The sequence below is a fragment of the Dryas octopetala genome, chromosome 9, assembly GCF_963921425.1.
Source record: "Dryas octopetala chromosome 9, drDryOcto1.1, whole genome shotgun sequence".
Taxonomy (NCBI): domain Eukaryota; kingdom Viridiplantae; phylum Streptophyta; class Magnoliopsida; order Rosales; family Rosaceae; genus Dryas; species Dryas octopetala.
Genome location: NC_141374.1, coordinates 15878482 through 15892790, shown reverse-complemented (window position 1 = coordinate 15892790; position 14309 = coordinate 15878482). Strand labels below are relative to the sequence as shown.

At 35.0% G+C, this 14309-nt stretch overlaps 2 protein-coding genes across 2 annotated transcripts; one reads left to right on the top strand and one right to left on the bottom strand.

The window, feature by feature from the left end:
* The first annotated feature begins 1164 nt into the window (after nucleotides 1-1164).
* Nucleotides 1165-5958, top strand: DXR (1-deoxy-D-xylulose 5-phosphate reductoisomerase). The gene is made up of 12 exons (XM_086256469.1): nucleotides 1165-1369; nucleotides 1745-1920; nucleotides 2226-2312; nucleotides 2443-2568; nucleotides 2651-2713; nucleotides 3012-3161; nucleotides 3385-3452; nucleotides 3981-4092; nucleotides 4214-4318; nucleotides 4458-4579; nucleotides 5142-5288; nucleotides 5457-5958. Exons 1-12 carry the CDS (start codon nucleotides 1279-1281, stop codon nucleotides 5623-5625), a joined length of 1416 nt encoding a protein of 471 aa, XP_086112595.1. The 5' UTR covers nucleotides 1165-1278; the 3' UTR covers nucleotides 5626-5958.
* A 4523-nt stretch (nucleotides 5959-10481) lies between these two features.
* On the bottom strand, nucleotides 10482-11696 carry LOC147274779 (membrane-associated kinase regulator, putative (DUF1645)). Its single transcript, XM_086227489.1, has one exon. It carries the CDS (start codon nucleotides 11568-11570, stop codon nucleotides 10779-10781), a length of 792 nt encoding a protein of 263 aa, XP_086083615.1. The 5' UTR covers nucleotides 11571-11696; the 3' UTR covers nucleotides 10482-10778.
* Between the last annotated feature and the right edge of the window lie 2613 nt (nucleotides 11697-14309).

Here is a 14309-nt window from a genome sequence, read left to right as displayed (position 1 = left end):
GACACGTTTGTAGCCTACTCTTGTTTTAGTGCATATGAAACCAACTTCTTGTGATGAGGGATCTACTTGGACCTCAATTCATCGGATACCTTAATAAGTCAAACTAACTGAAAATGAAAATAAGAATGCAAATACAAAAGGAAAATAAAAAAAGATTAATTTCCCTAGTTCAAAAGTTTTCACCGTAGTCATTCAAATAGAAACATTTTCCTAAGTTTGCACAAGATTTGTAGAAATTGTTATGTATAGGACGAGTTTGCTTATATCTATTCGTATTTTTGATTAATTAACAGTTATTGTCCATGAAATTTGAATTCATAACTTATGGTCATTGGTCAATAAGAAAATGTATATAGCTAGTTTGATATATTGTTACCCATTTTTTAATGATTTCATATTTTGAGATTTAATTGTTGCCTAGCACTTTTTAAGTGCTTGAAAATGAATAATCACCTTCTTTGGTGTTGGTAATATGTGCATTGAATATATAATAAGAAAATCAGAAATAACCACCCATACCATATAATTTCAAGCTTACTACAGACAGTCAAACAGAAACCTAAAAATGAGAGAGACTTTAATAACCCTTCCATTTCAGGATACAATACAATACAAGTATACAACTACACAAAAATGAAATATTTTGGAAGCATTATGAGGGAATCATCAGATGGTATTAATCAGAATACTCACAAGTTCCTGTCCTATCCGATATTAAACGCTAGTGTAGAAACGGCGTCGTATGAGCCTTGGATAAAGGCAAAAAAGATGACTTGGAAGCATCAAGTTTTGGGTAAGAAAAAATTATTACAGTCCACCAGAAGAGATTGATTCCGTTCTCGTCCAATTCTTCATTTCGTCCTCATTCCTAAGTCTATTTCTCGTTAAAAATCATCTTTGTACCATTTAGTTGTAACATCTTTCTAATAGAGGTGTGACTCACCAATATAAATAAGGCCCAACTCTAATAGAAAAATGATACAAAAATATGGTCTCTTTAGCATTTTCTTTGATTATTATACTAAAACTAAAAAAAAAAAAAAACCAAAAAGAGAAACCCAAATGAGTAATGACTGTCACTACATGACCAAAAAAAAAATTGACTGTTACTAAGAAAGCATTACTATTTTACTATAAAGCTATGCAATTTTCATGACCACATAAATAAATTGGCAGGCTCAAAAGGGGTTCTTGTTTTGATCATTTTGAGCTTTCTCTTTCTCTATCTCTAAAGGGTCATTGGGTTTTGTTCATTTGAATCATAAAGTTGAGTTTTTGATGGCTCTGAATTTGTTATCTCCAGCTGAAATTAAAGCCATCCCTTTCTTGGATTCCACCAAGTCCAGCCACCACCTCCCCAAGCTTCCAGGTGCCACTTTCATTTTTCCGTTTCTTTGATTTTTTTCGGTTTGGTTTCCGAGACAACACAGGGAAACAATCGAAATGAAGACTTTTTTCTTTTTAGCTTTCCAGAGTACATGCTGACATTATGTTTCAAAACTATGAATCTATGAGTTCTGTGTTGGTAAAATGATGGGGTCCATGTACTTTATTGTTTAATTGAAAGTTCATATGATAAAGTGCATATATGTGCTTCTATCTTTAGAAAATTACACTTGTATGCATCTCTGAATTTTAATGGAATACTTGTTGGTATATATCTTATAAAGTTAGTCTCTTTGTTAATATTGTTTCAGAGTGTTGTATAATGGGTATACCATGTTGTTTTGTTTGTTAAACATAGGTGGGTTTTCTTTGAGGAGGAAAGATTGCAGAACTGTAATTGGTAGAAGAGTTCAATGTTCAACACAAACACCTCCTCCAGCCTGGCCGGGACGCGCGATTCCGGAGGGCCGCAGGACTTGGGATGGTCCAAAGCCTATTTCTGTTGTTGGATCTACTGGTTCCATTGGAACCCAGGTATGGAAAAGATTATTGCTTTTGATCTTTTTATTTGAGATTAAAGATAAAATTATTCTTCTAAGACCTGTGTGGAAGCTCTTCTTAGAAAAGAGCAAACTAAATTGGCAGAAGGTTTCGAGCTTCTCTTCCTTGTCTATGAAAGAGGGTCTGGAATTTGCACTGCCCTGGCTCTCTCTTTAGCTATGATTACTTTTTAACAGAAATCTGTCTGATGGACAACAGCCATTTTTGCTCTTTTTTAATGAAACACAAGTTTGGGCATTGCATCAGTTGCTTATAATCTGAATTTCCTGTTTCTACAGACATTGGACATAGTGGCAGAGAACCCAGATAAATTCAGAATTGTGGCACTAGCAGCTGGTTCAAATGTAACTCTTCTTGTGGATCAGGTAATCCATCGGATAAACTTATCTGATAACCATCCATCATAACCACTTGTACCCTAGTTATCTGGGGTTTGGGATTGATTCTTCTTACATATTTAGCTTGGTGCTTAAAATCCATTTTTGCATTCAACAGGTGAAGAGGTTCAAGCCCCAACTAGTTGCTGTTAGAAATGAATCATTAGTTAATGAACTTAAAGAGGCTTTGGCTGATTTAGAAGAAAAGCCTGAGATTATTCCTGGGGAGCAAGGAGTCATTGAGGTGGCCTAGCATCTAAATGACCAGTGTTGATGAATTTCATTCTTATCATCTTGAAGAAATTGCTCATATTTTCTCTTCTCAGGTTGCCCGCCACCCAGATGCAGTCACAGTAGTTACAGGAATAGTAGGTTGTGCAGGATTGAAGGTAATATAATACATAATATGTCATATAAAGTAGGATGAAGGAATAGTAGGTTGTGCAAACATTGTGTTGTCATTGAAGTTTTATGTCATATAAATTTTGAAATACATAATATAGTTACTGAAGACAAGGCAATGCTGATGGGATAGCCAATTTAGTTAATAAATTTGAATGATTAATGATCCCTTTATTGCATTTATAATGAAATTCAACAAAATTTTTGCTGACCAAACAGTATTTGGCTTATAAGTTAGCATAAATTAGTAGGCTGAAATTTCTCCTGTTGTCTTTTTAATCTTAGCCTACAGTGGCAGCAATAGAAGCAGGGAAAGACATAGCTTTAGCCAATAAAGAGACCCTGATTGCTGGAGGTCCTTTTGTTCTTCCTCTTGCAAAGAAGCATAATGTAAAAATTCTTCCTGCTGATTCAGAACATTCTGCAATTTTTCAGGTATGAAAACATATCCAAAGAGATAGCCAAATCTATCTAATAAGTTATGCACTGATCTCGGATATGCTATTGCATATGTTACACTCTTGTCGGTATTGTTTAAAGCATTATTAAATTGCTTGGTGCAGTTATTTTCATGCTTGCATGATCAATTCATATTTGTGCATCCTTTATTTTACTCCTGTGAATAGTAGTGAAACTTATTGAATTCTCCTTTCTTTAGTGTATCCAAGGCTTGCCAGAGGGCGCACTTCGGCGTATCGTTCTTACAGCATCTGGTGGGGCTTTCAGGTGTGAAATCATAATATAAGCTAGAATATGAAAGCTTGTAAATTGAAACCCTGGCAGGGATATTTATTTTTCTTATGCCGAATAGGAGGAAATTCTTACATTGTAGCGGGAGTTTATCATTTTCCCCACTTTGTAGAACTTACAGTACAATGTTGTTTGCTAATGCGTGTGGTTTTTGTTCTTACAATTGTTTTATAGAAGTAGAAAACTTGCATAGGTTCTTTATTTGCTTTCTCTCTGAACGTTTTTCTAGAGAGCAAAAGTACTTTGAATAAGCAACATTAAATTATAAATTCAATCATCCACTTTATATAAGCTATATGTATTTGAGTTCAATTCTATGCATTATTTATTTTCGTTTTAACATCGTACTGACCTATTGAAGACTCTCAAAATATAGTTTTAGTTATTACTGAACATCTGATTTGATTCAATTTATTTCTTCCATGGGCAATTTAAGGATTGTTACAGCTCTCTGTTTATGGATGCAATGAGGAATTTGACAATTTTTCACTCTATTACTGACAGGGATTGGCCTGTTGATAAACTGAAAGAAGTTAAAGTTGCTGATGCTCTGAAACATCCTAACTGGAATATGGGAAAGAAGATAACTGTTGATTCAGCTACCCTTTTCAACAAGGTTTGTTATCATTTCTTATCTGTGTTTTATAGTGAAAGTATCATGCTGTATGCCAATCTATCTACTTTTGCAGTTTTGAGTTGCTAGCAGTTAGACATTAAGTTCTTTGCACATTTGACAGGGTCTAGAAGTGATTGAAGCCCATTATTTGTTTGGAGCTGAATATGATGATATCGAGATTGTGATTCATCCACAATCCATCATACATTCAATGATTGAAACACAGGTTCAACACTTATTTGTAGTTTTGGCTTCTACTTTTGTGTTTAAAATCCCAACTGTTGTGTAGTTTGTAAAAACACTTCACACTCATATAAGTTGGAATATGAATCTTACAAGGTTCTTTTTCAATATGTTCGTTCCAGGATTCATCTGTTCTGGCACAGCTGGGGTGGCCTGATATGCGCTTGCCAATCCTCTACACCATGTCATGGCCAGAGAGAATCTATTGCTCTGAAGTAACGTGGCCTCGTCTTGATCTTTGCAAGTAATGAACCTTTTCTTTATTCCATTTTCATGAAGGTTCAGTCTGTCCTTTTTTATTTCCTTTTGGTTATGACGATTTTTTTTTAAATGTTCCTTTTCTGATAGCTAAGTTTTTAATATATGAATGAATAAGCATGTATGTGGCTATGTGTGCAATGCTGGATAACTCTAAAATATTGTTTTTACTATATGAATGAATAAACATGTAAGTTTTTAATATATGCATGTGGACCCAAAAAAACCATGCATATCTGACTCTAAAGCTGGATAACTCTAAAATATTGTTGGTACTTCTAATGATTTATGGCTATGTATACTCCTATAGTGAATGGTTGTGGTTGTAGCCTGAAGGACAAGCTTTATATTCCATAGGTTCTTGCTTCTTTACAAACTTCCCGAGTAGGCCTGTTATCTATCTTGATTTTCCTCTTACACCCTGTGAAACTCTATATCATACTAGCCTACTAGGTACTCAATATGTTGCTGAGATGCAATACATTCATAACACTGCCTTCTTTGATAAGCTATCACAGGTTGACTAGAAATTAAATCTATTGATGTAGGCTTGGTTCACTAACCTTTAAAGCTCCGGACACTGTGAAATACCCATCCATGGATCTTGCCTATGCTGCTGGACGAGCTGGTGGCACTATGACAGGAGTTCTCAGTGCAGCAAATGAAAAAGCTGTGGAGATGTTTATCGATGAAAAGTATGTGTTGTTTCTTCACCTGCCATTTGATAGAATATGTTAACTTTAACAACAAAGTATGATCACCTGGACAATTGAACTGCCTGAGCAATGAATTGCAAATCTTTGCTAGTAAGCACTTTCCTGTCATGTGAATCCTTGGCTAATAAAAGTTTGCCTGTTTTGCAGAATCAGTTATCTGGATATTTTCAAGGTTGTGGAGCTAACATGTGCTAAGCACCGGGCAGAATTAGTGACCTCACCTTCCCTTGAGGACATTATACATTATGATTTATGGGCGCGAGATTATGCAGCTAATTTGCAAAGCTCTTCAAGTTCAATTCCTGTTCTTGCATGAGTGAAAGCTTGTCCTTGCTGACCAGGGTACTGATGCTATGGATTAGATGTTCAATCTAGGCTAAAGTTAGCATTCTGTCCCCCCCCTTAAGCAGGTTCTGAATGTATGAATACATTGGCCATCTGAAAGTCCTATAGTGGACAGTAAATGTCAGAAAGAGAAACAAGATAATTAATGAAAATCAGATTTGTAGTGAAATTGTATCTTGTTTGAATCCCAGTTCTAAGTCCTTGTTAGATTGATTAGTAGCCCAACAGTGCATTGTACAGATTGCAGAACAGGCTATTCTTATCTAATTAAAATGCCATTGAATTCATTTTCCCCTTTGTCTTAGGAGTTGGGAATTAGCAATGTGAACCAAGCTGAGTTGCAAAAAGGTTGGGATTGGGAAGAAACTTCTGGACTTTATGGTTGGGCTGGGGTTGAAATTTGACAAACCCATGTACCAAGCCAACCAGTGCAACCGATCATATGGGAGGGTCCAACAATATGAACCTCTTCTGGGTCTTTCTTTCCCTTATATTTTTGGGCCCTGAAGACTGAACAGTGTGAAGAGGCTTGCTATGATTGACAAGTTTGTTCTTTGGTTCACCTTTTTGTAGACCACCCTCTCTATTTATCATTTCCAATGTAAGTTGTAATTTCCAATAATGCAGGCAGCGCCTGCCTCCCTCCTCCTAGTTTTTCTTGTACACATAGCATCCGACACTCGACATGGGATTTGTCGATACCCTTACCCACCTTTTACAAATCATTCTTGTTGCTACAAGCTTTCACCATCAACAAATTTTACCATATATTTACCATATGAACATGTATAACATATAAATACAACCGTGTTCGAACTTTGAACCATAGAGGAACTTTCAGCCGCCTCCATATTTATATATATAATTTCTGCACTTGCAGGCTATGCAACAGCAACTCCATTTAACATAAAATATAAGACAAAGTGTGCATGGAATCGAAGTTCAAACAATCCCCAGAAAACACGGACATTTTGCCAAAATTTTTGTCTCATTGTCTTCATCAATCCCCCAACAAACCCCATCGCTCTAGTGACTAGTCTCTAATCTCTATGATGAAGGTCATGCATATATGCAACTGTTTATTTCACTTTTTTGGACTGTGCTAGTGAAGTGGGCAGTGCTGATGGATGTATGTGATTCCACCACATTATCCAGGCTCAAAATTGTTTTGGACCTTTGGTATTTTCCTTTTCTCATCTAATTAATATTCGAATGCGAATATTCCCCGGCCAAAGCAAAAATAAAATCAAAATACTAATGATTTTGTATGAGAGTATGTACACTACTAATTGTTAGGTCCATTGACACATCACCATGATGATGGTCCATTGTTTCCACTTCTACATGATATAGGAGACACATTATTATCAAGCAGTAATGGCAATGTCTTCCAAGGTACAACCCTATTTTTGCAAGCATCTAATTCTCCCATTACTCACTTTTTCCTGTGAAGGCTCTGTTTCCAAAAATGAGGAAAGCAGGCTCTTTTTCTGTAGCTTTTTCATTGTATACAGCCCTTGAGAGAGTTACATGTCCTTGTTTTATAAAGTTTATGGGTGCTGATTGAGATTGGTATACACTTAAATGTGGATAATAATGTGGGCTTGGAAATGAACCTGGTCTGCCATTTGAAGAAAATAAGATAATCTTAAGTTAAGTGGGTTCTTTCTTTGTGAACATGGCCAGCTATTCATTAAGGATTCCTACCCACTCAAATAGACAGCTTCCACATTATTGCTGATATATCAAATCTACCATTTTGGACAAACCTTGTTTCAAAGAGACCCACAATGTTAAGGGATCAACCATCTAATTAAGCAGCCTAGCCTAAACATTAATTTGGGGCATGTTTGGAGATGTGTAAAAAATGAGTTAGTTCAGCTTACACTGGCTATGCTAGAACAATGAGCTTGACAAGAACCACAGTTTCTATGTGGATTTGGTTGGGAACCCAAGAAATATGGTCACATCTGAGAGTTGATTCACAGCCTTTGGCAATTATGTATGCTCCAAAATAAGTAAAGGAGGAGAGGAGGATGTTTTTTTTTTTTTTGGTCAAAAGGAGAGGAGGATGTGATGTGAATTGTGAAGTGAAAATACCCCACAGCCACCACCAGATACCCACTGCCCACTGCCCACTGCCCACTGCTGCTAGCTTACCACTTTCCACTTGCCAGTTCCTTATTTTATTGTTTCATTTATTAGTTTCTTTATGGGGATGTGTACAAGAAGCTAAATAAAGCTCACCTGAGCTGGATCATCATTACCCAATAACAGTGGAACTTTTGTTTTTTTTACCCTGAGAACAGAAGTGTAGAACTTAGTTACTCATAGAGCCCAGAATCACTTTATTTTTGTTTTCAAAACCTTTTAAGAATTGTACAAATGTGGAACTTACTAAACTCTCATTTATTTATGTGTCATTGTATGTATGCTATACCATTGATTTGTACACTATCTGCCATCAAACCTCTTCAATTTTTGGCAAATTTTCAGAGTTCCCAGATAGCAAAATGTGGAAAATATATATTGAAGACCCTCAGTTGTCCTCAATTCCCACTTGCTCTCTCTAACCCAAAAGAGAGAAAGAAAGAAAGAAAGAATCTGCTTTACACATTTTCCTATGTTGAGCTTTTGCAGCTGGATTGTGGATTGGCTCTAGGAAAAATGAGAAAGAGTAGTGCAGATGAAGACCAGGACCATATGGCACCCAAATGGGACACACAAAAATATTAATTGCTGCTCATGGAATTCATAGTCATCCCAACCTTTTGCTTTTTCACCTGAGCCCTCTATCTGCTATCGTTTTTATGGGTCCCGCTTTGAGACTTTAACCAAAGGGTCATGTGTATTATATTGGCTGTATAATATCTTATGGTGCCAGACACAATCCAATTCTATCAGAGCTCAGCTCAGAATAAAGATCTTTTCCAATTCTATCAGAACTAACGAAGAAGAAAACAGATGCTACACAAATTTATAATAATGTGGTGCATGCTAAATTTGTTTTGTATTTGTACATTCTGAAAACCATACAACAAGTCTCAAAGAAATGGTTTTTATATGAAAACAAAAATTAAATATACGAGCAAAAAAAGTCAAAATTGAATAAATATCATCTTAATATAAACTATGTAGTATTAAGCTATCACGCAAGGAAAAATTATGTAATTTCGTAACATATATGTACAAGCCAATGGATAGCATTTGCAGTTGAATTTTACCCTATTAAAGTTCGTATTGACTTGGTAAATGTTTTGAACAAATTAGAAAAGAAAAAGTTACATGATAAAATTAAATTACTCCCAAATTTAGTTTTTGAAAGATTTTTAAGTGCAAAACCCAGCCAAATAAAAAATTAAGTTGAAGCCTAACATATTCGCTTATGCGGGTCTGGACGCCGAAAACAAGCTACCGAGAGCTCGGCAGATGCAGATACATCTGCAAATTGTAGGTTGCAAATCCATTTTTTTTAGGTTGTAAATGCATCTTTTTAGATTACAAATGTAGCTTTTTAGATTGTAGATGACAAATTTTAAATTGTAGATGCATGTTTTAAGTTGTAAATACAAGTTGCATTTGCAACTGCCGAGCATTTGACAAGGAATTTCCGAGCTCCGTGGGAATTTCCAAGTACTCTATATAATTTTTAGGCCGATTAAACCCTTACTTATCTTTCTTTCTTATTTTAGCACCCCTAATAAAATTATACTGAAATAAAGATAGAAGCCTAAAATTACTAGGGTGCTAAAATTATTAGGCATTTTAAGTGGAAGCCTAAAATGAAAAATAAAGATATTTCATTTGAAATTTTAGCACCCTAGTAATTTTAGGCTTCTACTTAAAATGCCTAATAATTTTAGCACCCTAGTAAATTTAGCACTCTAAAACTTTTTTCGTTTGAAATTTTCAATAGCCGAATTTCATCTTTCCACTCTTCCCTTACTTGCAAGACACCTTAATTAGGTACTACTCAATTTTATAATTAACTTTTAAGTACCATGTAAACCATTCCCCCCAATTCGAACTTGATAAAGTTGGATTTTGAGTTCCTAATACCAGCTCATATGATTCATATTAATAAAACTTCTTTAATTCTCATTGACCTACAAAATGAAGTGATATATTCAATAATAGACCCTTCATAAAAGAAAAAAAATACTATCTCTATACTATGCAAGAAAATTATTTATACATATAATATTTTATTAGAATGCATACTTTTTTTCAGAAAAAAAAAAAAACATACTTTTCTTCAAGATGCATATTTAAGCAAGGAAAAAGCATATCATTCACACTATATATCCTTGTCATCTAAGTAAAAAGGAAAAAGATGAAACACATGGCTCTCTTTTTTTTGCCCTTTCTCCCATCAATTTGCTTATAATAGCGATATCATCGTGACTAATCAATCTTTTGAGTTTTGATATAGCTAGCTTCAAATAAAAGTTTGAGTTAATTGCATCAATAGTCCATTTATTTTTAAAAAATTTGAACATGTTTCATAAATTTAATTTTATTGTAATTTGGTCTACAAACTATCTAACATGTTTCAATTTAATCCAAACCGGATAAATGGTTTTAACCAAACTAAAACAAGTCAGACAATTCATGGACCAAAGTGCAAAAAAATTTAATTTATAGACCACATTAAAATTTTTTAAAAATAAGTAGACTATTAGTGCAAATTTACATAAAATGAAAACTTTCAATTTTCTCAGAAGGTTCTGAAAAAGGACAACCCCTAATTATTATCCAAATGACTTTATACCCAATAGTCCCATACCGCGTGAGACCCACACAACAAAATTGTGATCACAAACCAAACACATTTTTAACTTCTACAATCTACATGCATTTATGGCAAAAAAAAATCTACATGCATTTACACAACTCAAATGACACACAATCATATTAAAATGAACCAAAATAGAAATTTAAACACCCCATATATAATAATAATAATATAGATATATTCCATAATTTACACAAAATAAAGAAACCCATATCTAATTAATTAACCCAAACTATTAACTAATCGTAATTTTCTCAAAAAAAAAAAAAAAAACTCAAAAAGAAAAGAAAATTAATAAAAATTACTAATTATAGACTTTATAGTAACTTTCAAAATGGATGCAAATTCCTGCTAAGCCCATTGACGTTAGAGAAAAAGCCCAGAATGTCCTGCCTGTACGGCAAAAACGACCGTCGTTTATTTTTATCCCCTTCCTCCACGGCCCTGCTACTGACGCCACCGACAACGACTCTTTTCCTTGCGACACCATTATCGTCCTTGGAGACAGGAGGAGCCAAAAAGACGAAAGTGTCCTTGCCGTCGCTGCTGCTGCGGTAAAGAAGGTTCCGAAACTTCCAGCGCTTGGAGGAGCCAGTGGAGTTGCTCTTGTTGCAGCCGCCGCGTGCGGGCGAGGCCTTGGGGTTCCACACGCAGTAGGTGCCGGGAGAGAGGTTCTCGAGGTCGTCGGCCTCGGAGGAGGACGAGCACGACGACGCAGTTTCGCGCTCCTCTTCGATCATCAGCATTCTCAGCGGCAGACGACGTTGCTTCTGATTCGGCGCAGGCGTCGTATCGGAGGAGTTGATTTTAACGGCACGATCAGTCTCGTCGTTTAGTAAGCGTTGGTTGAAGAGAGGGTAGACGGGCCTGATCTGGCCGTTGTAGAAAATCTCGTCGGCGGAGATGGGCGAGGTGTTTGGGTCTCTGGAGACAAAAGCGAATTCGAAGTCATCGTCGTCTTTGACGGCGTCGTTTTCATCGGGAGTGACCCAGTCGGGGAGTGGTTGTTGGTGAGTGAACTCGTTGACGACTCGGGCGGCGATTTGAGCGAGTTTGTCGGAGGAGGAGTAGGTGTTGAAGCTGGGAGAGAGGGAGAGCAAGGGACCTGCAGTGGCCTGCATTTGGTTACTTGTTGTGGATAGCAAATAAGCAATGCAATATTTCCTCAAATATTTAATATTTCTAACAAAAAGAGAAAGACAAGTGGGTTTGGATTTTGGAAATGTGAAGAGGCAAAGAGAAAGACTAGTGTGTGTGTGTGGGGTTGATAGCTCAATATATATATATATATATATATATATATATAATAACTGATTAGCGTACAAGTGCGAGTGGTTGTGGAAATTGGCTCCAATTCTTTTGTGAATTCCATTGGTATTAAGTATTATACATGCTGCCAAAATTGTATACTCGCTTTTGTATTGCTTTGCTAAAATTATAGTAAGCTACGGTGGGAATACACAAACTACGGAATTAAAAATAGAATTAATTAATTACTATTTTTTTTTTTTTTAGAATGGAATTAATTACTATATGAATTAATTTAGGTGTGCAGACTGCAGAGAGACAAAAAGCGGCTACGCAATCTTTAATGCTACTGTACGCGTTCGTAGGAGTAAGAGGCTCTGGATGTTCACACGTACTGTTCCGTTTTACTTTTAATTAAGGTGGCTTCGGTTTGTGATTACTTAAGAGGTAATTATATATACCAGTATACCACCCACAAATTAGGTGATGTTTGACACTTTGTCTCATATTAAACTTTTTTAACCCTCCTTAAACTCTTTCTCGTCGATTTTATGTAAACTCTTTCTCGTTGATTGCACGGTGGCATCAGAGAAAGTAGAACACTTAGTGCTAACACGGCGCTATGTGTATAAAATTGATGACGAACTTGATTTTTCTGATGGATTTGAACAAATTGTTTGACGTGAAAGAGTAAGTTGGTGAAGTATTAAAAATTATAGTGTGAAAAATAATATCAACAAAAACATAATTTAGGTGTGGTATTTATAGTTAGCTCATGCATTAACCGCAGAAATATTTCCATTTTGTATTATGAATTGATACATTGGGGAGCAACCGATGACAACAAAACATAATTTAGGTGTGGTATCTATAATTAACTCATGCATTAACCGCAGAAGTGTTTCCATTTTGTATTATGAATTGATACATTGGGGAGCAACTGGTGTCGATCTTTTCAGACAAACCCATTACCCATTTTTCAAATTACATACATGAATCATTTGATCAAATACAATACCATGAGTAATTTTAAAAGAATTATTGATGCATATATGTATAATGTATATTGTATTGTTATATTATAATATTGTATATTATATTCTGACTATAATTCCCTGAGTAATATAATTATAGTCAGAATATAATATACAGTACAACTATAGTCAAAATTTTGTTGATGCATGTATGATGTAGGCAATACCATGAGTAATTTTAAAAGATCGAAATACATTTCTAGACCACATTAACTAATTATCTTATGGTACAAATAAAGTCTCCTTGCTAGTGGCTATATTAACATTATTGACAAATACATTACCTATCACATTATCAGGTCATCTAATGATCATATTAGCATTACTGTGCTTAAAGAAAGGAAAAAGCAAAACAGTTATAAGTATATTATGTAAACCCTTATAACTATTTCGATCTCACAGCATCTTCAATTCCATCTATATATAAACGCATTTTTCTTAACCCAAAAAAAGAAGAAAATCCATAAGTTGATTAATGGATCACAGGCTTCACAGCATCGAACTCTGAGATCAAATTAAGTGCTACTTGGCATATATGGGTTGTGTGTGTAGCTGCCATCTAAGATCGAAGCTGTTGAAAGCTAATTAAAGAAAACAAAGCAACAGTTTGCCGGTTTGTTGAATAATGTTACATTTATATATATATATATATATGTTTGACTGCCAATGTCAACATGCAAACCTATTCCTACCAGTACTCTCTATCGATCCTCTGTCTTTTTCTTTATTTATTTTTCCAGAGAATAAAACTTCATTCCTACTACTTTCGATCTTTAATTATGTATGTATTGCTAAACATTTGGTGATGCAGTGGTAAATTTGACAATTTAGTAACATAATTTATCAGATATTTAATAAAAAATATCGCTCATTATAAAAAATGTTCTCGTTCCATACTACGATCGAATTTGAATCATTACATATATTAACTGTGAACATTGTTGTTGTGTTGTCAGTTGTCAGTTTGTCACTATATCACAAAAGAAATAATAACACCCCGCCCTCTATATTTGTTGTGTACAAGCGTCAAGTTTAAAAGAATTAATTAAATTGATGTTGATTTCAGTCTGAACAAGAATCAATGAGGGTGACACCTGTGGTCATTTAATTATAACATAGTAAAGATAATCAAATTGGTGATTGATCCAAACCACCAAGTTGATGCTTCTAGAAGAAGAGATATTATATGGAAATTCTTTAGATCATGTAGAAGGAAATTGCGGGACTATGCAAGTGGTATATAGAGCAAAACCTTTATGATTTGGGATGGATATATTTCATACTTTTCCAACATGTGCATGCGAATAAGACAATTACCTTTTTCATAATCAAAAGTATTATATAATATCATTTGCCCATTTAAGCCCGCTAACATATTAGTTTTCATAATAATAAGGTTAATTTGATGATGGTTTAATATATGCGCTATATAGAATATGAATGTACTTACTTGAACTTTTGTTAATTTGATGGTACCTACTAACACCTCATGCCACTGCTTCATCAATATATTGAGTGGACTACAAGATTATCAAATATATTCTCCTAATGATGTGGCCTAGCTAACATGGGTAGACA